Genomic DNA, 27,836 nt, shown 5'->3' on the forward strand with positions numbered 1-27,836 from the left:
TTAGAATTTATCGCTTAAAACTGACTGGAACTGATCGCGAACTCTTCCCCAAAGTCATAAATCGATATTAATTCAAGTGCCTGCACCGACTCTGCGCCTGTTTATTGACTCCAATTGAGTTGAGGAAAGTGCAAGTGATAAATGAGTCGGCGTCTCCCAGACTTATTTCATTTGTTCGCGCACACACACACTCAATTAGATTCCATTAAACTGTTGCAACAGAACAAATTACGAAGCAGAAAATGAAAATTAATTGCACCCACCTCTAATGCAAAAAGCAAACACAAAATGTCTAGAGCAAAATCCAGTGAACTGTGACGTGAAGTAATTACCCCAAGAGCGAGGCTGAAAACAAAATCGAAAGCCAATCATTTGTCCAAAGGGGGCGTCGAGTCAATGGCGGGTGAAACAACAAATATTAATGGGTTCGTCGGCATCAAAGTGAGATGTATATATGTATATATTTAAGCAAAAAGAAGACATTATTTGAGGGAGAAGCTCCTTATCACAGAGTCCTGGGTCTTCGCTTGGTCCTGGACACCCAGTCCTTCAGCTCCAATTGGCTCTTGGGTCGAATGAGCATTTGCACGGACTTGAGAGAACGAAAGCTGTACCAGGGCTCCCAGTAAATGGCCTGGGCATTGTCCACCTCCTCCTTGAAGTATTTGCCATTTAAGTTGCTGTGGGTAAATCAAAGTAACAACTATACATATAAGCTTGTGATTGTTATACAAGTTTTTAAAGATTTGTTTTAAGATTTCAGTAAGCTTAAGAAGGCTATGTTCCTATAGATATTAGCAGGTAATTCTTTACCTTCTCTCCTTACCTCCTAGAGCAAAAGTCATACCACCAAGCTCCTTGATGATGCACCGCACAGTTCATGTGGGTAAAGGCATCGTTGTCCCGGTCGAAGGTCGAGAACTTCATCTTGTCGTGGGTGCGCAAGGCATCGCTGGCGTTTCCCTGATAGTGACCCAGCAGCGTCAGCTCGTAGCCTTCCTCTGCGCTGCCGATAAGGAAGTCATCGTAATGGGCATAACTCGTTTCGCCACCAAATCTCTTGAAGCTAATGTACAACTCGTGGGGCTGGGATGTGGTCAGGCGGTGGATTTTCTCCAGACCCATAAAGAACTCGCCGTTCAGCTTGCCAAAACCCTTGCTATAGGCATCCCAGTTGCGGTAAAAGTTCACGGAACCGTCCAGCCTTCGCTGGATGGCCATCCAGCCGGGTCCGGCGGCGGTTTGACCCTCGCAGGCCACCAAAAAGGGAAGAAAGTCCGGGAGTTGAATCAAGTGAATCCCGGGCGAGCTACCATAAGGCAAACATGTAGTGGTGGCCGCCTCCCAGTCTGCCAGAAGGTCGTCCCTCTTCTCCCGGAATTTCCTTTGAAAATATGTTACCTTTCCCTTGAGATGATCTATTAGCAGGGCGTTGGATGTGTTTTGTTTCCTTAGATCTGTCACCAGGTGCTGCTTTCTCTTCAGGCGGGTCTCGTAGACTTTAACTTTCTGCTCCAGCTCCTTGATCTTATCGTCCTTCTCCGTGATCTCGGTCGTAAAGGAAGCGTTCTGGGCAGTGCAAGCCTCTGTTAGATTCTGGAATCTCTTAAGGAGTTCATCGTCCGTTTGATCCTTGGACTGCAATTGGTTGATCTCGTGTTCCTTATCCTTTATGGTGGCGGCACTCTCAGCTATCTTCCCCATATAAACATCCAGCAGATCATCCAGATCTCCCTTGCTAATCCGAATTGTTTTGTGCTGGTCAATGTGGACCTCGGCCAGTTTTTCCGGTGCGGCTGTTACGGTGGCAATTAGTGTCCCATCAAGGGGGACTACTTCCGTTTTATTTTTTAATGGCTCCTTCAGGGGTTCCTTGGGAGATTTGGGTTTGGTTACGACTTGAACGGACCAGTCCGAAGCCAACAGCAGAGTTAGTATTACGAGGAAGTATTCCATTCCGAGGGTGTAGAATTTGTTGACCCGTTTCGCAGTGAAATCAAAATTCAACTGAAATTGCAAGCGAATTGCATTTCCCTAGCTTAGCGAATCAGGAAGTAGTAGCTAACTGCCAAGCGCCCTGCTGATAAGAATAGCTGAACTTGAAGAGAATGAACTTGAACTTGATAAAAGTATGCTTTTTGCTTTGTTTTTATCTTTATGTTTATTTAGTTGATATTTACAGAAAAAATAAGCTTGATCTAGGAATTTGTTAATGAATTGTTACCTCATTTTTGTATTACAAATATTTCTGTATTTTTTCTGTTTTTTTCCCCACTGGCATAGTTTCCGTTTCCTAAGTTGGCAGCACTTCCTGTACAAGTATGACCAGTTGTCGTGAAGTTAAGAATACTCCCGTTTTGATGGGGCGATCTGATGGTTTTCCGTTTGAGTCTGCGAAAGCGTGCATTTTTCCAGGAACTCGCGCCAATTTTCCGAGATTTGGCGTTTTCAGCGGAAAGAACTTTTTGTCAAACTTTTGCCGTTTTTCACAATCAAAACAGTCCGCGCCAATATGAATGTGCTGAATATTTCCAAACGCAAGGTGTTCATTTTCACGGCCCTCTTGGAGGATCTGGTCGCCGCTGTCAGGTCCTCCCAGGATATTGAAGACGCCTCCGAGTATGTGGAGAAGGCCTTCTACCAGTTGTTGCGGTCAATTAGAAACATCAGTAGGGGTAGGGCTGTCGGCCCCGAAGAAGCCCGGAGGCTGACGTTTTTAAAGGCAGAGGCATTCGAAATCCTGGTCATCTATATGGAGCAGCTGAATATGCTGGCTCGGGAGTATAAGATTCTGGACGAGGCCAAGGAGCACGAGGAACGCGAGCAGGAAGAGCCTGTGCATGAGAAGGCTGATCAGGAGGAGGCCGAGCTCGAGTACATGGAGGCCGATGATCATGGGGCCAACCAGGTGGCCGATGACAGCACTGCCGCTCCTGCAGGGGCCGCCGTCGAGGCGGAAGAATAAATACATTTGTCAACCAGTAGGTAAGTACAACACAAAAGTACTATATGTATATACATATGTACATACTAAAAAATGTTAAATTTTGTGTTTAATTTTACAATTGCAGAAAGCCGTTGGTTTCTTGAAGTCGCAATTTTATGTTTCATTTATATTAATATTTTATAACCCATATTTGCCCCAACAACTGTCATGGAAACGTTCTCACCATCTTGCTCAAGAAGGACATCTTCGTCTATAAGTTAACTAGCCACAAGGCGTCCATCCCAGGTGCGCGCTTCCCTGGGTGGAGAACCTCACTAAACTGTCTCCAAGAACTAAGCAGTGGCGCAGCTTCATGGTAGAGGAGGAGAAGCCCAAGCCAAAGAAGCAGCTACAAATCCCAAGCCCAAAGTGCTGCAAAACATTTACCACCAGACAGAGGTTCACCCAGCTGTCGAGCAATCTCAAAATCCATTCTGCTGGCAGTACCAAAACACGCCCCGATACTCTGCTGGCCACCACTTATGAGAATGAAGTCAGGATGGTCTGAATCACTGACATGACTGAGTGATGCCATAGTGCCCTGTGCGCGCGATGGCAGTATCCGGATAATAAGAACAAGTGAGTTTTAAACCTTATTTAACACTTTTCCTTAAACTTATTTTATTTTTCGTTTAGAATCGCTCTGCTGGAAACTGGCTTTGGCATCTTTAAAGGATCCGTAGGTGTCGGTGGCATCTATTAGTTTTAAGCACGACAATTTGTCTAGTTTCAAAGAGTCTATTATTTTGTCGAAATCGTCATTTAAGTTAACTTGAATTCTTATTACTATTTAATTTAAAGTATTAATACTTTCGAAAATTAACTTAACAAACATTAAATATTAAAATATTAAATATTAAGGAATTATCCAACATTTTGTGATTTTAAGGCCTCCTCGTTAAATGTAAACTTGAAGTTACAAGAATTAAAATTACAAACCTAGCTTATAATAACCGTGGGTTAACGAACGCTTGTTTAGACCACCTTACGTTCTCTGTACCATGCAGTGATGTCATTCCCGCTTTTTTCCCGTCAAATTTAGCTTTTTTTTAAGTGCGATTGCGGGAAAAAATCGATGTTCGATATGTTCCGATTGCTTGAACCAGACATTCAAGTATACAGAATTTTTCTGAAAGAAAAGAAAGTTTAAATTGAACTCTCAACCAAAACGCACGGTCTGCAGTGATACGCAATTTCTGCAAATTAAATAAAATATTATAATAAAAGAACAATAATTAAAAGACAGAATAAAGAAAAGTGCCATTCAAGCCCAGCTTTCGGGCGTCTGTTCTTGTTTCTTGTGCTACGTCATCAAACCAAAGTGGAAAACCCCAATTAACAATCAATATCAACAAGAAAAATGCCTTTCCCAGGTGCTAATGTGTGTGATTTCCAAGAAAATCGGCAAATATCTTCAAATTTCACAATGGATAGTGCGTGGCAGAACAAAGAAAGCCCCCGAAAGTGGGGCTCCGCGGGGCAAGTTGCAGCTCCAGACGAAACTTGAAGCGCAGCTGCAGCAACTTTTCTCTATATGTGAAGATATGTATGTACACACATGCAGTCGGGGTGTACAAAGAAAACGAGTCTTTGTTCTTCCAACAAATCGATGGCGATGGCGATGCACCAACTCGAATCCAAGAAGGGTGTGTATTTTTAGTCTCTCTCCCCCTTTTTCTTATCTGTTTGTCGTCTGCCTGCCTGTTCATGTTTGCCATTGTGCGTGTGTGTGTGTTCAATATGTAAACAATTATCTTATGGCTTCTTTCTCCCTTCTTTCAGGAATTTCTTATCCCGGATTTCCAGCGTTGTGGATAAACTAGAAGAGGAATATTGGAAAAATAAGGTAAGTAGTGATTGACCGGAAATAAAAACCTGCAGTTAAAATCTATGCGATTCATAAAATAGACTATTTTTATTTATTTTCTAGTTTTCATTGATTTTCCATTACTTGACCTCAAAATAGGTCACCTTTGTGGTGACATATGTAAATAGCTTATTTAGATTGAAAATTACCATATTGTAGAGATATTTGAAATATTTTTTCCTTTAAAAAGTTTTAATACAAATTATTCTTAGTTATTTATTATACCCTTGCAGGGTATTATAATTTCAGTCAGAAGTTTGCAACGCAGTGAAGGGGACGTTTCCGACCCTATAAAGTATATATATTCTTGATCAGCATCAACAGGGGAATCTTTCTAGATATCTCCGGAAGAAATCGATTTTTTGGCCATTTTCGCAATATTTTATAAGGGGTTATCATCATTAAAATTTTTGATTTTGATAAAAAATTGAATTTTCAAAATTTTTAAATGAAGTATGCAGATTTATTAACTGTAGAAAATCTTGCACAGAACAGTTTTCCGATTTAAAATTAATGCTCTTTTGGCCAGGTTAAGATATTTTTAATTTTAAAAAAATCAAGAAGTTTTTTAATATAAAAAATCAGATTTTATACTGCAAAATAGTATTTTTCTAAGTCAAGGAATCATTTCCGACCCCATAAACCATATATATTCTTGATCAGCATCAACAGGGGAATCTTTCTAGACATGTCCGGAAGAAATCGATTTTTTTGGCAATTTTTGCGAAATTTTATAAGGGGTTACATCATTAAAATTAGCAAAAATGGCCAAAAATTTGTATTTCTTAAAATTTTAAATTTGGTATGCAGTTTTTTTAAATTAATAAAAACTAACACAAAACTGCTTTCCGAATCGAAATTAATGCATTTTTGGCTTAGTTATGATATATTTTAATTGTTACCTGCAAGGGTAGGTATATTTCAATAATATTGTTAAGATATATGTAGATATTCACTTATTATTCATGATTCCTAACAGAAACGTTTTAACTCTTCCTTGCAGTTAAGATACTCCTATAGCAGACCAATGATGGACGACCGAGGACGTTCTGTGAGCTGGGCCGGCAGGATTTGGTATTTATGACTACTATTCTACTTGCTACCAAGCGCATCCATCGCTAACGACCCACCAAACTCCACAAAACAACCACCACCACATATACTAAGTATATCCCAGGCAGTGTAAAAGAGTATCATGCTACCAACCATGTTTTCTTCTATATCCTATGTGCATATATATCGTTAGAGCGTAAGTGTCTTTGCAGGTTCATCACCAAAACCAAACCAAACCAAACTACAACAACCAGCTCAACGCCACTAATATCATTTCTTTCTCAATATATGTCATAAATCTATATATTTGTATCCCAAATACCAATACCCATTATCCCCACGACTTATAAATCGTTCGCCTTGCAGTTTCCAAGTACCAAACCGCCTACGCCTGCGAAGGTAAGAAACTGACCATCGAGTGTGATCCTGGGGATGTGATCAATCTAATTCGGGCCAACTATGGCCGCTTCTCGATCACCATCTGCAATGACCATGGCAATGTGGAGTGGAGTGTCAATTGCATGTTTCCCAAGTCACTCACCGTACTGAACTCAAGGTAGGATTCGCTTTATTTAAATCTATACGATTTACAAAGAATTTTCATCTTAATTAAGATTTAATTTGTTTGCTAATATATAATTATTTATTAGTTAATAGTTTCCTTTATAAGTCAAACAATTTAGACTAAGCGTAAGTTCCCCCTTCCATCCAGATGTGCCCACAAACAGAGCTGCAGTGTTCTGGCAGCCACGAGCATGTTCGGGGATCCCTGCCCCGGAACCCACAAGTATCTGGAGGCGCACTATCAGTGTATCAGTGCCGCCCAGACCTCGACGACAACCAAGAGGCCCAGCCCGCCGCCATGGGTACTCAATAATGGCCCACCCATCTTTGGCAATGGCAGTGGCCTGATCCATCCGCCTGGCGTGGGATCGGGTGCCCCGCAACCGCCCCCGCGACTACCAACGCTACCCGGCGTGGTGGGTATCAGTGGGAATACCGGACTATTCAATGTGCCACCTCAACATACAGCCGTCACCCACTCGACGCCTTCCAGCAGCACGGCTGCTGTCGGCGCTGGTCGAAATAAGGGTGTGGCCACCTCCACAACGACCACCAAGCATCCGGCTGGTCGGCACGATGGTCTGCCGCCACCTCCACAACTGCATCACCATCACAATCACCATGGCGGTGAGGAGGTCGCCGCACCCACCAAAGCCAGCAGCAAGCTTCCGGCTGTGGGCAATGCCACAGCTCCATCGAATACCCGCATCCTTACCGGCGTCGGGGGCTCGGGTACCGACGATGGAACCCTGCTGACCACCAAGAGCTCCCCCAACAGGCCGCCGGGGACGGCTACAAATGGATCTCCTGTCTCCGGAAACGGCAGTGTTGTGCGTACCATTAACAACATCAATTTGAATGCTGCCGGAATGTCCGGAGCGGATGATGAGAGCAAGCTGTTCTGCGGACCCACCCATGCCCGCAATCTCTTCTGGAACATGACCCGCGTGGGCGATGTAAACGTTCAGCCCTGTCCGGGCGGAGCAGCCGGCATAGCCAAGTGGCGATGTGTGCTAATGAAGCGAATGCCCGACTCTGGATTCGATGAGTACGACGACGAACCAAGTACCACAACACCGGCGCCCAGTGGAGGCGATTGCCTGCACAACAGCAGCAGCTGTGAGCCGCCGGTGAGCATGGCCCACAAGGTGAACCAGCGACTGCGCAACTTTGAGCCCACCTGGCATCCCATGACCCCCGATCTGACCCAGTGCCGCAGCATTTGGCTGAACAACCTGGAGATGCGAGTGAACCAACGCGACTCCTCGCTCATTTCCATTGCCAACGATATGTCCGAGGTGACCAGCAGCAAGACGCTATACGGCGGCGATATGTTGGTCACCACGAAGATCATTCAAACGGTTTCCGAGAAAATGATGCACGACAAGGAGACGTTCCCCGATCAGCGGCAACGAGAGGCCATGATATCGGAGCTCTTGCTCAACGTGGTCAAGACGGGCTCCAATCTTTTGGATGAGTCGCAGCTGTCTTCTTGGTTGGATCTCAATCCGGAGGACCAGATGCGTGTGGCCACATCCCTGCTAACGGGGCTGGAGTACAATGCCTTCCTGCTGGCCGATACGATAATCAGGGAGCGGAGTGTGGTGCAGAAGGTCAAGAATATATGTGAGTAAATTTTAAACCGGTGAGGTTTGTCGCAAGACTCATCCAAATCCCTTACAGTGTTGACTGTTCGCGTTCTGGAAACGAAGACCATCCAGTCGAGCGTGGTCTTTCCGGACTCGGATCAGTGGCCCCTAAGTTCCGACCGCATTGAGCTGCCACGCGCAGCTCTGATCGATAACAGCGAAGGTGGCCTGGTGCGCATTGTATTCGCCGCCTTTGATCGCCTGGAGTCCATCCTTAAGCCCAGCTATGATCACTTTGATTTGAAGAGCTCGCGCAGCTATGGTGAGTGTCTTGGAGAATGCTTAACCGGAAGGAAAGTAGACTTAAATCTTTTCTTCTAGTTCGCAACACTGCAATCCTGGCCAATGACAGTGATGCCAATGCGGGAGAGATGCAGCAGCGAATGCGGATACTCAACAGCAAGGTGATCTCGGCCAGCTTGGGCAAGGGGCGACACATCCAGCTCTCGCAGCCCATAACCCTGACGCTGCAGCATCTGAAGACGGAGAATGTGACGAATCCCACTTGCGTGTTTTGGAACTACATTGACCAGTATGGCGGAAACATAACCTCCTTTTGCCATGATTTTTCTTCAATTTTTGAAATCGTTTCAGTGCCTGGTCTGCCAATGGCTGCAGCCTGGAGTCCACGAACCGGACGCACAGCGTGTGCAGTTGCAATCATCTGACCAACTTTGCCATCCTCATGGACGTGGTAGACGAGCACCAGCATTCGCTGTTCACCATGTTTGACGGAAATATGAGGATATTCATCTACATCAGCATAGCCATCTGCGTGGTGTTCATAGTGATTGCCTTGCTCACGCTTAAGCTGTTCAATGGGGTCTTTGTGAAGGTAAGAAACACCACCGGGTCGCTGCCCCATCAGCGGGCGGGCAGCAGCAGGCGCCAGCAGAACAATATACGCGACCAGACCCATGAGTCCCTGACCCTGACCGCTCCCAGCAGCCAGACCACTATGTCGGGCCCCAGTCACGGTAATACGAACTTTATCCAGCACAATTCCATACGCAACTCGCATCGCAACAATCTGAACTACAATGTGCAGCAGCAGCAACAACAGCAGCAGCAGCAACAAGTAGTTGCAGCAGCTGCAGCTGCTGTGGTTTTATCAAATCAGCCGCAACGCAACATGCAGCATGCCATGAACAATCTGAATTTGAATCTGCATCAGCATGGTCAGCAAACGGCGGCGGCGGCAGCTGCTGCTGCCTCAATTGCTGCTGCCCTCCAGCAGCACGCCAGCAACAACCTCAACATCAGTCACAACTACCAGCAGCAGCAGCAGCAGTTGCAGCATCCGCATCACAATCCCAACCTGGATACCAACACCAACAACATCATCATGCAGGCGAACATGGATGACTTACAATATAAGTGGTGGTGGTGGTGAAATAACAGAAAAACAAACACGAACTTTAGGCTAGGCTAGGCTCTCCACATAGACTTGTGTATTTATGATCAGAAGAGACCCATGTGATATAATGCTTAAGTAACTCAAATTGTTAATGGAACTGCTCTCTTTTAGTAATAGGATTCAGACATAAGACTCGAGGGCTGCAACGGGAAGAGCGATGGATATATCTCGGTTGCCTCCGCAAAGACTCTTCGGTTATATATGTATCTTTATATATTTATGTATCGTAGTTATTTGTCATAGTCTAAGTTTAGCTCACTTTTATCCCCTTTTCGTTCATCGTTCATCGTTATTCTGGCATGTTTTTGCAATAGAACCTAACCCCCCCGATTCGATGTGCATTCATTGTTTAACAAATTTAATTTAGAAAATACATTAAAACACTTTTGATTTCCTTTTGTATTTAATTAATATAATAAAATCTACAAATGTTGCTAACCATGTCCTGTAAATATTGTGCATTTTGTGTTTGTTCATTTCATTTGTATATATATTGTTGCCTTACGTTGCGCTTGTTTCGTGTCTTGTTTATTGTTCTTAGTTAATATTCAATATTGATTACGTAGTTTTTCCGATTCTTTCACCACCACCCACCAAAATTATTGTAAATCAAATTCTACATTAAGTTTGCCTAACAAAATTTAAAACTATCTTTGGGAAAGAGCTGCTGGAATGGCGGCTTTCATGATTTTCATTTCCTTTTCTTTGGACTGAACTTTAGGGAAATGTTTGATATAAACTCTCCAATTTCTAAGGGTATTATTTCGGACGAGTTTATTCAGTTTAAAAGCAACATAAATTTGCGGTTAAAATGACGTTCCTTGATCGCCTTACTGCTGGTTGCCTCGCCTCCTACAAGTCACCATATACTGAACTCTGACATTTATCCCAACTCTCGCTCTATTTCTCCCTCTCCCTTTACCTATATCTCTTCCAACCAGTCTGCCCGAACCTCGATATATACCAGTATCTACCTCTGCCTGCTGGCCATCGAGCTGCTCTTTCTTCTGGGCATTGAACAGACCGAAACAAGCACATTTTGCGGCTTCATAACCTGTTTCCTCCACTGTGCCATCCTATCCGGCACTGCCTGGTTCTGCTACGAAGGTAAGATGTCCCCCGATTCGGATTTTCAATTTGCAGCGCTAACTTATTCCTCCGTCCAGCCTTCCATTCGTACTCTATCCTCACCTCTGATGAGCTTCTGCTGGAGGTGGATCAGACGCCCAAGGTCAATTGCTATTACCTCTTCTCCTATGGCCTGTCATTGACTGTGGTAGCCGTCTCGGTGGTCATCAATCCCAGCACCTATACACAGAGCGACTACTGCGTTCTGATGGAGGCGAATGCCTTGTTTTATGCCACCTTTGTGGCCCCGGTGCTCATCTTTTTTGTGGTAAGTGCTCAGGTTGGTTACAAAATTTAGTTCGGCTCTGAATGGGAATGTGTTTATACTTACTTTAGGCTGCCATTGGCTATACATTCCTGTCCTGGATCATCATGTGCCGCAAGAGTCGCACAGGCCTGAAGACCAAGGAGCACACTCGCCTGGCCAGCGTTCGGTATGTCTGCTTGCCATAAGTCATAAGTCTTATTTGCTCATCGTAAGTTTTTATTTCTTCCTTCCTTAGCTTCGACATCCGCTGCTCCTTTGTGTTCCTGCTGCTACTCAGTGCCGTTTGGTGCTCCGCCTATTTCTACCTGCGTGGAGCCAAGATGGACGAGGACACGGCCGATGTGCATGGCTACTGCTTCATCTGCTTCAACACCCTGCTGGGGCTCTACATCTTTGTGTTCCATTGCATCCAGAACGAGAAGATACGGCGCGAGTATCGCAAGTATGTGCGGCAGCATGCCTGGCTGCCCAAGTGCCTGCGCTGCTCGAAGACCTCAATTTCCTCGGGCATAGTGGCGGGTGGCGGCGGACCAACTGCCGGAACTCTGTGCAGTGTCTCAACTGCCAAAAAGCCCAAGCTTCCCATAGGTGCGATGGGTGAAGAGGGACATCATGATGAACAGATGACGCCAGCGGGTGTGACCGCCACCGAGGATATCATAATAGGAGCTAGCTCCGACACCGAACTGAACGAAGCCCAACAGAGGAGAACGCTGAAGAGCGGCCTGATGACTGGCACTTTGCAGGCACCTGCCCAGCCACTGGGAAACCAAGTGGTGTTGGAAAGAAACAGCACACTGCGCTCCACCGGACACGCCTCGCCCACCAGCTCGGCGGGGTCCACCCATCACATCTTTGCCCACAAGCAGCAGCAGCAGCCCCTGGGCGAGTCCTATTACCACCAGCCGGACTACTACAGCCTGAAACAGCCTCCAGCCGGCACGGCAGCATTAAAGGCCCAGCGCGAGTACTTCAACAATGCTGGGGCAGCCGCCTTGTCGCCGCAACAGGCGCACGAAGTGTTCTACTGGACCCAGAAGCCAAACAGCCAGCATGGTAAAAAGAAGCGCGGTGCCGGCGGAGTGCCCGCCTCCCCCAGCGGATCCCTGCACAGCCGCAACGCTGCCGTCTCCCAGGTGTTCTATCCCTCGTATAAAAAGACCAAGCCCGGCTATCCGCATTATGCGGAAGCCCTGGATCCCCCTCAAACCATTGGCAATGCGGCTGCCTACTATCAGCAGCAGCAACAAATGCGTCGTCAACAGCAGCAGCAGCAGCAGCAATTGTCCTCGGACGAGGAACAGAGCGAGCAGCATGCACACCTGTTGCATTTGCAAAACCAGCAACAACAACAGCAGCTGCAGCAGCAGCGACGCGCTGGTAGCCAGCAACAGCTACCCGCTCCGCCGCCGCACATGGCGCAGTACCAGCTGGAGTTCATGCAGCGCCAGCTTAGAAATAAGCATTCCAACTGTGATCTGGGCATGAACGATGCCTACTACAACCAGGGCAGCGTCGGCGGCGCAGATGCCGGGCCGGTGTACGAGGAGATCCTCAGCAACCGCAACTCGGATGTGCAGCACTACGAGGTGGGGGACTTTGATGTGGACGAGGTGTACAACAACAGCGTTGGCACAGGCGTCTTTAACAATATGCGAGCGGCAGTGGCCGCTGGCGGAAGTCGCTACGGCGGCGGCAGCCTAAGCGGTGGCAGTGTCTCATCCAGGAGCCAACAGCAGCAACAGTTGCAGAAGCATCTGCAGCAGCAGCAGCAGCAACAACAGTCGCTGGCGCAGCAGAGATTGGGTCGTCGCTGCACGGCTGACGATGATGATGATGACGACGACGACGAGGAGGAGGATGAGGAGGCTACTGCTGCAGAGCAGTTGCACGGCAGATACTGTGATGATGATGAGGAGGAAGAAAGCGATTTGGAGGACGATCCCCATGGATTGCCACCCCAGAGCGTTGAGCGTATGGAACGGTTGATGGCGATACAGGACGAGGAGTTCAAGCGGCGGTTTCAGTAAGTAGTTAATGGCTTTGTCATCCAAAGATTTGTTTTTGTAATATTGCATTTCCCCCGTCAGAAGTGAACAGCGCAAGCGTGGAGCGCCCATTGATTATGGGGCCATGCCACCGGGATCAGCGCCACACCCCGAGCACAACGGTGCGGTTTTTGGGGTTAGCGGCGGCGTTGGTGAGGGCTCCATGCGTGGCGCATTCCGGCAGCAGCAGCAGCAACAACAACAACAACAGCAGAATGCCAAATCGCCAGGCGCCCGTCTGGCGGTGAATGAGCTATTCGGTCAGGTCAATGCCGGACCCCCGCTGCCTCCGGCCAATCAAACGCCCGCGCAGAAGCGTCAGCAGCTACAGAAACTGTCACCGCAGTCCACCACATCATCGTCGTCGCATACATCACACAGCACCCCGCATCCACTATCCCATTCGCATCAGCATCAGCATCCCCCGCACCATCAGCAGCGCCACCTGTCGGCCATGCTGGACGAGAACAACACGGTCCGGTGTTATCTGGAGCCACTGGCCAAGTGAGGCGCCCGCTTAACATAATACACCCCCGGAACAGTCTTAGGCAAAAATTGTAGCTTAGGATCTCTAGCTATATATACCTAGTATTAGTCGTTAGTCGAAATATGGAGCATTGTGTGAAACAACATGCTGTCATGCTATACGTGCAGTGATTCGAGAATCCCAAAACCCCATGAATGTATATGTAATAACTTAAACCTAGGACACACTGAGGAAGGATGACCGAAGGATGCTTCTTGGGAGATCATATTTCCTTGAGCAAAAGGAAAAAGTCCAATTGGAATGAACATGTTCACTCGCTCTTTTTTTGTTCACCCACCCAAAAGCAAACCAACACCAACCTGGAACAAAGTGAGAGCAGTGGAAGCTTAACCAAAATATGAGGGATGTGCGATCGGGTCCTTCGCTCGACTTGCATGCATTATTTTATACCAACTTGGAAATCGATATTAAATATAAATGTATGTACCATATATATGTATAATGTGTATTGTAATACATGTCACCACATGCCATTTTTAAAAACTTAATAATAATTTAAAGAACAAGCAAGAATCAAGTATATATGCTATATATTTGAGTGTATATGTTTAAGATAAATGCGAGAACTGTATGTACATGATGGATATATATATATATGTATATGGAATGCAGGCGAATTATGTTTTATGTATTGTGTAAGGAATCAATTGTTTTTGATTTTCGCTGATTACGCTCGTAAGATAAAGCTTAAGATTTGTTTCGTGTTTCATAAACCAAAAGAGAAGTCGATATTTTTTGTAATCTTGTTTTTGCTATCCAACTGCCGATTTACACACACACCTCTGAACCAAATATTCCTTCCAACTGAAACTGACTAAGAGGCATGTGTAAAGACCATGCTTTCAAGGGGAGGCCAATATGTGGTTAATATTGCATTTCTTTTATGTTTTGTAAGCGAACCAGAGCGAGGCATTTGAAGTGTACATTTTCATCAATATTGATGCTTTAAGCACACACACACACATATATAGGGGCATTAATATTCTATTTTTTGAAGATACTGATTATACTGATTGGAATGCTTTATTATTTATATGGATATAACGAAAGAATTAATCAATTTAAAGCTATGTAAATGTCTTGGAAATTGCATGGCAGGCACCAAACGATAGAGCTGCATACCTACGGAAAAAATACCTATATATTAATGAAAGATTTCAACCGAACCTCACTTGTTAACTAGGAACTAACTGTAAACTCTTAAAGAACAACACTAGCCAGCTAACAACACACTCAACTGTACTATCAAGTCACACCTTGCCCTAACCCCCGTATGGCATTCTCTCTAGAATTTCACGCATGTGTACAAAAACCAAATAAAAAATAAAGTGCAAAACCAGAAGATGATTACCATTTATACTACATGTCTTACATACACAGTCCAACCAAAGACTTTGTAAACTAACAAGATGAGTAACGCCATACAATTTTTGTTGGACTAAAATATTTTGAGCTGTCTTAAGGATCTCTTAAACTTTGGCTAAAAAATTGCAGCAAGAGAGCTATTTAGAGTCAGTTGCTCTACAGCATTCTAGATCTATGTCATACTTGGAAGCGATTTATAGTTCTAGATTTTAGATGGTGAGAAATATTTCTTGTATTTCACAATTAAAATATATGGACGTAATGCATCTTGTTATTGTAAAGGTCTTTGGTTTAACCCAAGTCAGCTCCTAGGAGACCCCCCCAGCAAGTATAACTTGACTGACTAACCAGCCGAAACTAAAATCGATATGCACCCAAAGGATATAGTTAGTAATTAAGCACCAGCAGCATTAAAATAAACACAAAAATTAGTGTAAAAATGGATTGGAAGCCCTCCTCTGCACGCATTGGTGTGTGGAGAAGGAATACGAAATAGCAGATCTTGAATGTATAGTGTTGCGCCTCCTAGTACTTTACTTATATTAAACCAGATATATATCAGATACTAGCATATATGTATGTGAATGTATATTGATGCCGCAAGACAGCCACTGGAAGCCCCTTCCGCTCCTCATTCACCGAATTGGATCGGATTGGAACCACAAATAAACCGAAATCAAGTCACCCAACAAATCTCAAACTATATGGAAAAGCCCGATGAAAATGTTAATGTACACAGTTTTTTCTATTTAAGACAAATTACAAGAAATGGATTGCATTTTAATGTAAATGAAACTCAAGTGTGTTTTAATGGGTTTGACATGGACGGAAGGCCATTTCAGAAAGGAGGGTTCTCGGGTTGATTGTAAAATGTGATTGCTCTTTGAATTTTTTATTAGTTTGTTGTTTTTTATTGATTATATGTATATTATCTGTGTTCTTTAAAAAATATTTCCACGAATTCCAACGCTCAATGTTTTTTTTTGCTCTAAGACCTAAATTTTAAATGGTATTGATCTTCGACACCTTTAATTATTTATTTTTTGGTCATTATAACCAGCTGCGATCCTTTTGAAAATATTTCCACGAATTTATTAAGCTTTTATCGCTCAATGATTCCTTGCTCTTAAGCCGCGGAGGCGTTATAAATAGTGTCTGGACGCAAAGCTAAGCTTCAGTTACGATCTGAACTTTCTGAAAGAATGAAGGGACTACGACTGCTATTCCTGGCACTTTGTCTGATCATGGGCTTGGAGCTCGGTCTGGCAAATCCATCTGGGAACCGAATGGAGGAAGAGCCTGTCGAGTACTGCACCACGTTCGAGGAGAAGCCGGGAAGAATCATTCATGTCACTAGATGTGCGTACATGATGGATATAGTGGCTAAGATTAAGGCGAAGCAGCAGCTCACCGCCAGGGAACAGAACATCACGCTAAATTCCCGACGTGACAACTTTAATAGAGTGAGTCAATCCTCAACTCTTTGACACAGTAACACATTTTCCTCTTCGTCGTAGGCTGTGTGCTGCGAAGATTTAGTCAACGATTCCGGATTGGAGCTGCTAAAGCAGCGTAGATAGCTGCATTGGCGACTCTGGCGGACCGCTTTCAAATCTTTATTAGTGCAAAGGGTTGCAACGGTTCGTCCAGATGGGCATCGCTAGCTATGGACCACGGAGGTGTGGATCTGGACAGAGAGCTGTATACACGGATGTGATGTGGTTCCTGCCCTGGATAACTTAGAACATTGAATCATAGTGGCCAGCTGGCGAACGCAGAAATAAATTTGTGGGTTTATAATGCATAAATATTTGAATGTTTGAATTCAAAAGGGAGCGGTGTGATGAAGAAGATAATTTGAATGCCTTACCAGTGGAAAACTAGACTAAACCAGTGTACAATTGCCTGAGGAAAGTTTGAATTTTTTAGTATGTTTATTATTATTTATTTATTTTGTTATTATGTTGTTTACCTTTTTGGTAATTGGTCTTTCAATTTTTATAGCCTTGTGGGGTTTTATAACTTATGCAGCAACAGCCGAGTCGATCTAGCACATTAGTCCCTTCGTTTTGAAGCTATCTGAAGGAATATTTGCAGAATGTCTTCTGACTATTCTCACTACTATATTTATGTGTCGGAACAGGACGATTCGAACGACTATATCATATAGTTGCCATAGAAAAGATTGGAAAATTTGTATACAAACAATTAGAACTTTGCTGTTTTCCAATATATTTTCATCTACTTTGAGGCAAGACAATTTTGAATTGTTTTGGAGTTTCGGTTTTAATTTTTTTTTTAATCGGACGACTGTATCATATCGGAACGATCGGTCGATAAAGAAAACTCTAAAGGTGAGAATGTTAAACTGTAAATACAACATGTAATACTTAAGATAATAATAGTTTGTTAAAAGTGATATTACTATGTTGGTTTTTTAGCATAAATTTTAAATATACGATTTAAAAAAATTGATTTAAAAAATTTTTCAAAACCAAATTATTATTTTATGTAGAAATATATATTCTTAATGATCCAATTGAAAACTGCAAAGGTATACAGACTTCAGCGTGCCGAAGTTAGCTTCTCTTCTTGTTCATTTGTACATACATAACCTTTTTTATACCCTTGCAGGCTATTATAATTTCAGTCAGAAGTTTGCAACGCAGTGAAAGAGACGTTTCCGACCCTATAAAGTATATATATTCTTGATCAGCATCAACAGGGGAATCTTTCTAGGTATGTCCGGAAGAAATCGATTTTTTTGCCATTTTTGCAAAATTTTATAAGGGGTTACATCATTAAAATTTTTGATTTTGATAAAAAAATGAATTTTCAAAATTTTTAAATGAAGTATGCAGATTTATTAACTGTAGAAAATCTTGCACAGAACAGTTTTCCGATTTAAAATTAATGCTCTTTTGGCCGAGTTATGATATTTTTAATTTAAAAAAAAATCAAGAAATTTTTTAATATAAAAAAATCCGATTTATAAATACAAAATAATATTTGTCTAAGTCAAGGAATCATTTCCGACCCCATAAACCATATATATTCTTGATCAGCATTAACATGCGAATCTTTCTAGACACGTCCGGAAGAAATCGATTTTTTGGCCATTTTTGCAACATTTTATAAGGGGTTACATCATTAAAATTAGCAAAAATGGCCAAAAATTTTGATTTCTTAAAATTTTAAATTTGGTATGCAGCTTTTTAAATTAATAAAAAGTAACACAAAACTGCTTTCCGAATCGAAATTAATGCATTTTTGGTTTAGTTATGATATATTTCAATTGTTACCTGCAAGGGTATACAAACTTTGGATGGCCAAAGTTAGCTTTCTTTCTTGTTTTTTTGTTTTTATTTGCTCATCATGTTATCAACTTTGTTCATTTATAAAATATTTCCAAGAGATTATTATTTATTAATTTCTTTTGGTCAGACTGCTTATCAATGATGCCTGGACCGACGGTACAGCTTTCATAATGATCCGAGTTATACGACTTCTCAGTTGCAATCTGAACTTTCTGTCGAAATGAAGGGCCTAAGACTGCTATTCCTGGCATTTTGTCTGATTGTGTGCTGGGAGTTCGGTCTAGCAAATCCATCTGGGAACCGAATAGAGGAAGAGCCTGTTGAGTACTGCACCACGTTCGAGGAGAAGCCGGGAAGAATCATTCATGTCACTAAATGTGCGTACATGATGGATATAGTGGCTAAGATTAAGGCGAAGCGGCAGCTCACCCCCAGGGAACAGAACATCACGCTATATTCCCGACGTGAAAACTTTAAAAAAGTAAGTCATTCCACAACTTTTGGACAGAGTGACACCTTCTTCTCTTCGTAGGCTGTGTGCTGCGAAGATTTAGTCAACGATTCCGGATTGGAGCTGCTAAAGCAGAGTGAGCAGGAATGCGGAGATTATAGCCAGGATTTGGTTTCAAATGGCATCGAGGTTGAAATGGGAACGCGTCCTTGGATGGCCTTGCTGGAATATGACGATCCGATGTTTAGGTTCCAGTGTGGTGCCACCTTGATAACACCGCGTGAGTATCTCACAGATGCTGTGTTCGAGATTTAATCAATCAGCTACTTCTTCACTTGGAACAGGATACATCTTGACCGCAGCCCATTGCATAAATGATGATATGTAAGTAATATTGATCGAAAATATAATTAAATTATATATTTGGCTGATTTTTAAAAACATTTCCAGGATATCCGTTCGTTTGGGGGAGCACAGGATCTCTTCCGACAAAGATTGTCGGGCTTTTGGCTCTCAAGTCCTCTGCATGCCGTCTCCCCAAGATATTGGTATTGAAAAGACCATTGTTCACGCGAACTTTAACAAGGAGAAGATCATCTACGACATTGCGTTAATTCGGCTGGAGAGACCTGCTGAGATCACGAGTGAGTTTTCATCTTTATGCGGTGACGTCTTCTAAAGATTGTTGTCTCGCAGGAAACGTCAAGACCATCTGCCTGCCTCTGTACGAGGACGTGCAGGGTAGCATCTTGGGGCGCAGTGTTCAGCTAGTGACCGGCTGGGGGATTTATAACAACAGGGACTACTCCGATGTTCCCATCGAGGCACCTATAAGTCGTCTGCATCCCTCCGAGTGCCGCACGGGTCGACATGTGGTGCTCTTAGAGAACCAGTTGTGTTTCAACTCCTCCGGCAAAGATAGCTGCCGTGGCGACTCTGGGGGACCGCTTTCATTTCCTTATATATACAAAGGGCTGCAACGCTTCGTCCAGATGGGCATCGTGAGCTATGGACCACAGGAGTGTGGATCTGAAGGTACAGCTGTGTACACGGATGTGATGTGGTTCCTGCCCTGGATAACTCAGAACATTGAATCATAGTGGTCAGGTGGCGAACACAGAAATAAATTTGTGGGTTTATAATGCATAAATATTTGAATGTTTGAAATCAAATGGGAGCGGTATGATGAAGAAGATAATTTGAATGCCTTACCAGTGGAAAACTAGACTAAACCAGTGTACAACTGCCGGGGGAAAGTTTGAATTATGTTTAGTATTATTATTATTTTTTTTATTATGTTGTTTAACATTTTTGGTAATTGATTGTGCAATTTTTATAGCCTTGCGGGGTATTATAATTTATGCAGCAACAGTCGAGTCGATCTAGCACATTAGTCCCTTCTATATAATATAGCTGCCATTGAAAAGATTGGAAAATTTGTATACAAGAAATTAGAACTTTGAGACATGAACCTTTTGAATTGTTTTGGAGTTTGGAATTTAATTTTCGAAAATATCATAGCCATGGCTGCCATAGGTACGATCGGTTCATAAAGAAAACTCTAAAGGTGAGGATGTAAAACTGTAAATACAATATATAATACGTAAGGTAATAAAAGTTTGTTAAAAGTGATTATTTTATTTTTTAGCATATTTTTAATTTATATTATATTAAAAAATTTATATCGAAAACACATTTATTTTATACGATTTAAAAATAATGTTTTTAAAAATGGTTAAAAACTAAATTATTATTTTATTTAGAAATATATATTCTTAATGATCCAATTGAAAACTGCAAAGGTATACAGACTTCGGCGTACCGAAGTGAGCTTCCTTTCTTGTTCATTTGTATATACATTACTTTTTTTTTATTTGCTCATTATGTTATCAACTTTGTTCATTTATAAAATATTTCCAAGAGTTTATTATTTATTAATTTCTTTTGGTCAGGCTGCTTATCAATGATGCCTGGACCGACGGTACAGCTTTAATTTTGATCCGAGTTATACGACTTCTCAGTTGCGATCTGAACTTTCTGTCGAAATGAAGGGCCTAAGACTGCTATTCCTGGCATTTTGTCTGATTGTGGGCTGGGAGTTCGCTCTAGCAAATCCATCTGGAAACCGAATGGAGGAAGAGCCTGTCGAGTACTGCACCACGTTCGAGCGGAAGCCGGGAAGAATCATTCATGTCACTAAATGTGCGTACATGATGGATATAGTGGCTAAGATTAAGGCGAAGAGGCAGCTCACCCCCAGGGAACAGAACATCACGCTAAATTCCCGACGTGAAAACTTTAAAAGAGTGAGTCAATCCACAACTTTTGGACAGAGTAACACCTTTTCCTCTTCGTAGGCTGTGTGCTGCGAAGATTTAGTCAACGATTCCGGATTGGAGCTGCTAAAGCAGAGTGAGCAGGAATGCGGAGATTATACCCAGGATTTGGTGTTCGGTGGTCAGGAGATTAACATGGGAACGCGTCCTTGGATGGCCTTGCTGGAATATGACGATCCGATGTTTAGGTTCCAGTGTGGTGCCACCTTGATAACACCGCGTGAGTATCTCACAGATGCTGTGTTCGAGATTTAATCAATCAGCAACTTCTTCACTTGGAACAGGCTACCTCTTGACCGCGGCCCATTGCATAAATAAAAAGTTGTAAGTAATATTGATTGAAAACATAATTAAATTATATATTTGGCTGATTTTCAAAAACACTTCCAGGATATCCGTTCGTTTGGGGGAGCACAGCATCTCTTCCGAAGAAGATTGTCGGAATTTTGGCTCTCAAGTCCTCTGCATGCCGTCTCCCCAAAATATTGGTATTGAAAAGACCATTGTTCACGCGAACTTTAACGTTTTGAAAATCATCTACGACATTGCGTTAATTCGGCTGGAGAGACCTGCTGAGATCACGAGTGAGTTTTCATCTTTATGCGGTGACGTCTTCTAAAGATTGTTGTCTCGCAGGAAACGTCAAGACCATCTGCCTGCCTCTGTACGAGGACGTGCAGGGTAGCATCTTGAGGCGCAGTGTCCAACAAGTGACCGGCTGGGGGATTTATAACAACAGGGACTTCTCCGACGTGCCCAACGAGGCACCTATAAGTCGTCTGCATCCCTCCAAGTGCCGCACGGGTCGACATGTGGAGCTCTTGGAGAACCAGTTGTGTTTCAACTCCTCCGGCACAGATAGCTGCCGTGGCGACTCTGGGGGACCGCTTTCATTTCCTTATATATACAAAGGGCTGCAACGCTTCGTCCAGATGGGCATCGTGAGCTATGGACCACAAAGGTGCGGATCTGAAAGTACAGCTGTATACACGGATGTGATCTGGTTCTTGCCCTGGATAACTCAGAACATTGAGCCATAATTCGTATAACACACATTTACATTTTGTATTTCAAATGGATCTTGAAGAAAAATATATTTGTACAGACATATGTACATAGATACATATGCATATATATGTACATATGTATTTTTGTAAAAAAAATGTAAAGCTTAATGTCGTTTATGTATAATTTACTTTTTATTAACAAGCAGACAAAGTAGCGGACATAAACGGGTGGATCCAAAAAATGTCGGCTAACAATATTAAATAGGGGACAAAGAATCAGACTTTCGGTATTAGTTTCGCTAAATGCTCAAAAACGGTTCGCAAACGGACGAATAGCGGAGGGGTATCGCAATTTCTCAGGATTATACCCCCTAATGATGTAAAAGGTTTGCAATGGAAATCTTATTCGGATTCGGAAAATGATAACTATAAATTATAATTAACTTAATTATCGTTTTCAATATCATAAACGAACGTTTTTGTCTGCTGGGTATGTCATAAGTTATCAGTTGTATTATATATGTATACCTTATAGATTATACTAGAGGATTCCAGGAAAATGGTAATGGGCAGTTTTAGAACAAATGAATTATACAAGTAATTAGCTACTCAATTTCGTGGAAATCCGTGGAGTAGCTTTGTGGATTCTACGAAATTGTGCTTAAGTTCAAGGAGAAGTTGCCGGGTTTCCCCCTAATAAAGATAAGAGACTTGTCTTTTTGAATTGTCCAATGGCGCATTAGAGGTGGAGAGCTATGAATAGTCGGCGCCATCGATAGCGAGCGATTATTTTTCTCAAACCATCTATAGTGTCGATAGTGCCATCGATAGTTGTCCACCTCTGGTTTGGTATTTCTTTCCGAACAGCGTACGGCCACTCTAATGCATTAGTAATATCCAAAACAAATGTTTGCTACGAATAGTTGATCAAAATGACTGATTTCCAGTGGCCCTGGGAGTACACCTTCCCACCCTTCTTCACGTAAGTATCTACTTAAACGAGCCAGGCGCCTGGCTAATCCTCGACTTTAGTTTACAGCCCCACGAAGAAACCCGGCGGCGCCAGCTGAAGGTCTGGACGGACCTCTTTCTCAAATACCTCAAGCACACGAATAGGTATTCGCTGAGCATCAACGATCAGGCCTCGCCGCTGTTCCACAACGAATCCCTCAACCGCCGCCTGTCGCCGGAGCTCGTCCTGGCAATCCTGGGGGAGCTAGAGCGAAGTGGTCATGCCAATCCGCTGGACAAGCGGCGCCAGGAGTGGCAGGTGTACTGGCACACCCTCGAGGAGTACGGCAACATGGTGTACGACTGGGTGCAGGAGACGGGCCAGACAAACACCATCTGCACGCTGTACGAGATTGCCTCCGGGGAGAACACCAGCCAGCTGGATTTCCATGGTGTGGATGAGGCGGTGTTGCTGAGTGCACTGCGATTGCTGGAGGAGAAGGGCCGCTGTGAGCTGATCGAGATGGATGGAAGCCACGGCGTCAAGTTTTTCTAACTATTTACTGTCCACATGCTTGTCTTCGTTACTATGTTTTGTGCATCACTGGGAATTATGCTTCGGTATATTATTAAAACACACTAAATGGCTTGTAAAATTGTTTTTTTAATAAGTGTTCTAAGTGTTCTTCAAAGTGAATTGAAAAAAATAACGATTATTTTCTATTCACGATCAATAATACGCGCCACACGCGATAGTTCCAAGCCATTTGCTGATACCGATAGTTCCATCACTAGATCTAGCCTCGCTTTAACATTGTTATTTTTTATATTTATTTATTACAAACAGTTAAATGGTAATAAAATGTTTGCAATTTATATATTTCTTACATTCCATTGACATTTCAGAGCGTGGACGACCGCCTGAACATGGAAACGGTGCTGCAACACGCGGCTCTCGTCTCCACAGCCTGCACGGGACGCACTCTCGGCGAGGATCGGGCTCCGCTGTGGGAGGCGGGCAAAACCCCGATTCCACAGGAAACTAAAGAACCAATTGTAAAGCTGGAGAGGAGCATGCCGCTAATCCCAGTGCGAATCGACACCGAGCCCAGTGCACCCTGCTTTCCCGACGCGGACGCCATTAATGCCAGCATTGTTAGGCGGGAGCTGGCGGAAGAAGCAAAGAAGAGCGTTCGCCAGCAGCTGCATGCGCTCAAAGAGCGTCAGGAAGCCTTTCGGCTGAAATGCGAGTCCCTGCAGCGGGAGGAGGAGAAGCGCCGCAGCGAACAGCTAGACCAGAAGGCCTTGCGAGAGCAAAGGAACAATCTACTTGTCGAGGAGGCGGAGAAACTGACCAGGACGCAGCTGGAGGCACAGCAGCGGGAGCAACTGGAAATGCGCTATAAGACGGACAGCAAGCTGCACAAGCTGGCGGTGGAGGGAGTGTCTCGTTGCCAGCAACGTTTCAGGAAAAAATATGAGGGCATCGCCAAGCTGCTCCTCTCTCTGGACAGGGAGACAGTGCAGGTGTGCTCCGAGCACAACAAACAGCTCAAGGAGCTGGGGCAGCAGTTCGATCAGCTGGTTAGCAGTGTAGCAGCCGGTAAAATGGAGCAGAGTGAGTTCCTTCGCTCCCTCATCAAAGCGGAGCAGTTCTGCAAGAGCCTGCAACAAGTTGAGCAAGACATCATCCAGCAGCTGGCGGAATTCTCGCAGCTAATTCAGCAGCAGCTAAAGCTGGAGGCAGCTAAGAAGCTGGAGGAGGAGCAGCAGCAGCAGCAGCAGCTGGAGGAGGAGAAGCGCCGTCAGCAGCAGGAAAAGGAAGAGATGGAGGCACGCCAAAAGCAAGCTGAGGCAGCCAAGGAAAAGCTTGCCCCACCCCCTGCTCCAGCGACAGCTCCTGCTCCTGCCACTGCAGACGCTCTTCCAGCTGCTCCGCCAGAAAGTACAACAACGACAAACGTCCACCCAGACCGCCTGCAGTTCTACAACGAGGTTATTGCCCTGTACCAGGGTAAGGTGGACTCTGTTAAGCCTCTTCAGACGGAGGAGTCACTGAAGCAATACCGCACCGGCTGCCAGAGAGCCATCAATCTGCCCCTGAACGCCATTTCGGCGGTCAGCCCGCAGCATTTGTCCAGCAGCTTTGAAAAACTATACAACTTTTTTGCGGGACAGCCCGTCAAGGTGCTTAATGGAACCTCCATAACAATCAACGACCATCCGTTGGCCCGCGACTACTGCTTGCTGCTGATGGCCAAGAAGTTCGTCAGTCAAACGGAGACCGCGATTTCGAGCAACCCACAGGCTGCGTTCCCCTTCGCTTCGGTGATTGCCACCTTTTGGAAGCTGATGCCCGACTTTGGGAAAGTATTTCTGGCCTACCTGTACAAGGAGTCGCCGTTCCTGGTGCCCTATGTGATTCCCCAGCAGCCGGGACAGACTCCGGAGGCATACCTCAAGACAATTGGCTACCGTCTGTCGGACAACAATGAACTGGAGAAACCCGATAACTACTTAAAGCGTCAAACGGGAATTGCCCGCCTCTATGCCGCTGTCATTATTACGCCAGGACGCAAGGCCGATGGCCCCGAGCACTGCTTTGGACTGGAGGAGGGCTGGCGCTGGCTGGCCCATGTGGTGCATGTTAAGCCACTGCCCGACGTCAGTGCCACGCTGATCATGGAGATTCTTCAGACGCTCGGCTTCGAGCTCTGGCGCACCTATGGCAAGCAGTTTGTGAAGCTGCTCCTCTTCATCCAGAACCATTACTTGCCCCAGCTGGCGGTGTACGATGAGGGCGGGCCGAAGACACGGCTAGAGATGCTTCTGGCCAAGTTTCTGCGCGAGCGCCAGATACCCCAGGCGGTGGGAGTTTTGCCGCCAGGTTTTTGGTAATTTTTAAAACGAAAGAAAATATTAAATTAAAAATTAAGGCGATTTCCAAAAATGCAACAATTAAAAGCCACAACTTTATTGATTGATAAGTAGCTAAAAGGCAGAAATCATTTCATGAACTCATTTAGAACAAACTACACAAGGGACTAATCATCATCTTCATCCTCCAGATCCAGGTCATCCAGTTCGCCGGCTAGATCAACAAAGAGATCCTTGTTGATGGGTGCAGCATCGTTGGCGGGTTCAGACGATGAGGGACCATCGTCAGCCGCTGCCTCCTCGGCAGCGGCAGTTTTGGCTGCTTCTGTGGCCTGGTCTAATAGCCGGGTGGTGGATGCAATGGTTCCGGAGCCGTCCACCTCCTTGGCAGCCAACGAGAGGGCGGCCAGGTCGAGTTCCTTGAATTCCACGGCATTGTCATCGTCGTCGTCTTCGCGCTTGTAAATGTCGAAGGCAGCGTCGCCATCTTCCATTGGTCCGTCGTCGACCAGGTCGGGATTGAAGCTGAACATCTCGCGACCCGAAATGCCAAACTGTTTGCCCTTGCTAAAGTCATTCTTCTTGCGCTCCTCTTCGGCGATCAGCTTGGCCTTCTTCTCCGACAGCTTTCGCTTCTTCCAGGCCAGGAAGGACTCGAGTGTTACGCGTGTCTGATTGGGTCCCAGGGCGGCGCGCTCCTTCTCGATCAGATCGACCAGCGATATTTCCGTGGGCTTGTCCTCCTTCTTCTTGTCACGCTTCAGCACATATCCCGGCGGCAGGGCATGTCGGTAAATGCACTTCTCGCCGTTGGGGCACTCCCAAAACCAGCCGTACTTGGACTTCTCCACGGCCTCCAAGAAGAACTTGCAGATCTGGAATAAAAGGGGAACCCTTAGTAGGAACTTCAAGGGAAAGCGACTTAATGAAACCCACAATATCTGTGGTGGGGCGCTGCTTCTCGCCGGAGCTCTTCTTGTCGACCACCTCCTTCAGCTTGGCATCGTCCCAGTTGGCCATCGAGTCCTCTTCATCGCGCATGTCCACGTAGATGGAGCGCTTCTCCACCTTGTTCTCCTGGGACAGGTCGTGGGAGAACTTGCACTTGTCGCCCTTGGTGCAGATTCCCTGCTTGAAGAAGGCACACACCACCGACTTCGGATCGGTGCCCTTCTCCACCTTCTGCGTCTGCACCGGCTTGAAGATCATGGCCATCTCACGCTGGTCGGCCAGCTTCTTTTCCTTCTCCTCCTTGCGCTTGTCTCCATCCTGCCGCGGATGGTGGCCGCCGGCCTGTACCTGCTTCTGCACCTGCTGGATGAACTTTTGCTGCTTGTTGCCCTTCTTGTTCTTCAGTCCGAAGGTCTTGTCCTGCCGATGCAAATACATACACGTATTGTAGTATATATGTTGAGTTATCACTGATCGGTCTTCGGTCTGTCCACATCACAGGAATACTGTGGAGGCAGCCGGGATTCCGATACACTGCCGCCTTCCCGGTTTGCCCAGCCTACCTCAATGACTTTCTCCTTCTTTTTCTGCTCGGTCTTCTTGCTGGGACCAGCCGGTGCCTTTTTAGGGGGCATTTTCGGGCGGTATACGGGAATTTATCGACTCAAAATTAGAAATTAGGTTCAACAAAATTTTTTTGCACAACCACGCTGGAACAAGAGGCAGGCCTGCCAACTTGTTTCATTTTTGTCCAGTGTTACCAGAACTGTAAAAGCAAAAATATCGATATTTAATGTATTCAAAATCGATATTATACCGATATTTGACACAAATGTCGAAATAAACGTTGTGCGATTTAAATTCAATATTCAAATATAATCAGAAAGAGAAAAATAATTGATAATGATAAAACTAAAAATAAACGTTATATTTGATCAGATTTCTGTATATTTTTTATATTTCTGTATATATAAAAGTATTTCAAAAGACGGAAACAATATTTATTAATAATTTTTTGCTATTTTTAATTAATTTTGCTACTATTTTTAATATT

The 27,836-nt window shown here is 44.5% G+C and overlaps 9 protein-coding genes across 13 annotated transcripts; 7 read left to right on the forward strand and 2 right to left on the reverse strand.

The window, feature by feature from the left end:
• Positions 1-426: 426 nt before the first annotated feature.
• Positions 427-2,088, reverse strand: LOC108070807 (uncharacterized). 2 transcript variants are annotated; one of them, XM_017161408.3, is made up of 2 exons: positions 827-2,072; positions 427-680 (listed from the first exon to the last, which is right to left on the reverse strand). In XM_017161408.3, exons 1-2 carry the CDS (start codon positions 1,954-1,956, stop codon positions 506-508), a joined length of 1,305 nt encoding a protein of 434 aa, XP_017016897.1. In that variant the 5' UTR covers positions 1,957-2,072; the 3' UTR covers positions 427-505. The 2 variants fall into 2 exon arrangements, with proteins under 2 accessions (XP_017016897.1, XP_070139915.1); XM_070283814.1 differs by having other exon boundaries at positions 587-680; positions 814-2,088.
• A 254-nt stretch (positions 2,089-2,342) lies between these two features.
• On the forward strand, positions 2,343-3,746 carry LOC138928107 (uncharacterized). The gene is made up of 3 exons (XM_070284441.1): positions 2,343-2,985; positions 3,072-3,565; positions 3,623-3,746. Exon 1 carries the CDS (start codon positions 2,513-2,515, stop codon positions 2,963-2,965), a length of 453 nt encoding a protein of 150 aa, XP_070140542.1. The 5' UTR covers positions 2,343-2,512; the 3' UTR covers positions 2,966-2,985; positions 3,072-3,565; positions 3,623-3,746.
• A 360-nt stretch (positions 3,747-4,106) lies between these two features.
• Cirl (Calcium-independent receptor for alpha-latrotoxin) lies at positions 4,107-15,687 on the forward strand. Of its 4 annotated transcripts, none has more exons than XM_017161461.3 (13): positions 4,107-4,632; positions 4,769-4,832; positions 5,857-6,019; positions 6,273-6,462; positions 6,619-8,096; positions 8,154-8,381; positions 8,441-8,651; positions 8,714-8,954; positions 10,478-10,643; positions 10,703-10,932; positions 11,001-11,098; positions 11,168-12,958; positions 13,023-15,687. In XM_017161461.3, exons 4-13 carry the CDS (start codon positions 6,428-6,430, stop codon positions 13,486-13,488), a joined length of 4,944 nt encoding a protein of 1,647 aa, XP_017016950.1. In that variant the 5' UTR covers positions 4,107-4,632; positions 4,769-4,832; positions 5,857-6,019; positions 6,273-6,427; the 3' UTR covers positions 13,489-15,687. The 4 variants fall into 4 exon arrangements, with proteins under 4 accessions (XP_017016950.1, XP_017016952.1, XP_070140912.1 ...); XM_017161463.3 differs by having other exon boundaries at positions 5,857-5,927; XM_070284811.1 differs by having other exon boundaries at positions 5,857-6,462.
• Positions 15,688-17,196: 1,509 nt separating this feature from the next.
• LOC108070741 (serine protease grass-like) lies at positions 17,197-19,760 on the forward strand. Its single transcript, XM_017161338.2, has 6 exons — positions 17,197-17,246; positions 18,337-18,690; positions 18,742-18,940; positions 19,005-19,044; positions 19,111-19,304; positions 19,357-19,760. Exons 2-6 carry the CDS (start codon positions 18,430-18,432, stop codon positions 19,758-19,760), a joined length of 1,098 nt encoding a protein of 365 aa, XP_017016827.2. The 5' UTR covers positions 17,197-17,246; positions 18,337-18,429.
• Positions 19,761-20,705: 945 nt separating this feature from the next.
• On the forward strand, positions 20,706-21,324 carry LOC108070743 (serine protease grass-like). Its single transcript, XM_017161339.2, has 3 exons — positions 20,706-20,966; positions 21,018-21,216; positions 21,281-21,324. Exons 1-3 carry the CDS (start codon positions 20,706-20,708, stop codon positions 21,322-21,324), a joined length of 504 nt encoding a protein of 167 aa, XP_017016828.2.
• Positions 21,325-21,393: 69 nt separating this feature from the next.
• Positions 21,394-22,044, forward strand: LOC138928157 (serine protease grass-like). Its single transcript, XM_070284711.1, has 2 exons — positions 21,394-21,580; positions 21,633-22,044. The coding sequence occupies exons 1-2, from the start codon at positions 21,463-21,465 to the stop codon at positions 22,034-22,036; spliced, it is 522 nt and encodes a 173-aa protein (XP_070140812.1). The 5' UTR covers positions 21,394-21,462; the 3' UTR covers positions 22,037-22,044.
• A 794-nt stretch (positions 22,045-22,838) lies between these two features.
• Positions 22,839-23,610, forward strand: Vps25 (vacuolar protein sorting 25). Its single transcript, XM_017161523.2, has 2 exons — positions 22,839-22,985; positions 23,036-23,610. The coding sequence occupies exons 1-2, from the start codon at positions 22,936-22,938 to the stop codon at positions 23,508-23,510; spliced, it is 525 nt and encodes a 174-aa protein (XP_017017012.1). The 5' UTR covers positions 22,839-22,935; the 3' UTR covers positions 23,511-23,610.
• Positions 23,611-23,724: 114 nt separating this feature from the next.
• Positions 23,725-25,941, forward strand: Gle1 (nucleoporin GLE1). The gene is made up of 2 exons (XM_017161521.3): positions 23,725-23,808; positions 23,861-25,941. The coding sequence occupies exons 1-2, from the start codon at positions 23,806-23,808 to the stop codon at positions 25,850-25,852; spliced, it is 1,995 nt and encodes a 664-aa protein (XP_017017010.3). The 5' UTR covers positions 23,725-23,805; the 3' UTR covers positions 25,853-25,941.
• On the reverse strand, positions 25,895-27,534 carry LOC108070879 (zinc finger CCCH domain-containing protein 15 homolog). The gene is made up of 3 exons (XM_017161522.3): positions 27,346-27,534; positions 26,768-27,202; positions 25,895-26,706 (listed from the first exon to the last, which is right to left on the reverse strand). The coding sequence occupies exons 1-3, from the start codon at positions 27,415-27,417 to the stop codon at positions 25,999-26,001; spliced, it is 1,215 nt and encodes a 404-aa protein (XP_017017011.1). The 5' UTR covers positions 27,418-27,534; the 3' UTR covers positions 25,895-25,998.
• Between the last annotated feature and the right edge of the window lie 302 nt (positions 27,535-27,836).

Source organism: Drosophila kikkawai, chromosome 2R (genome assembly GCF_030179895.1).
Source record: "Drosophila kikkawai strain 14028-0561.14 chromosome 2R, DkikHiC1v2, whole genome shotgun sequence".
Taxonomy (NCBI): Eukaryota; Metazoa; Arthropoda; class Insecta; order Diptera; family Drosophilidae; genus Drosophila; species Drosophila kikkawai.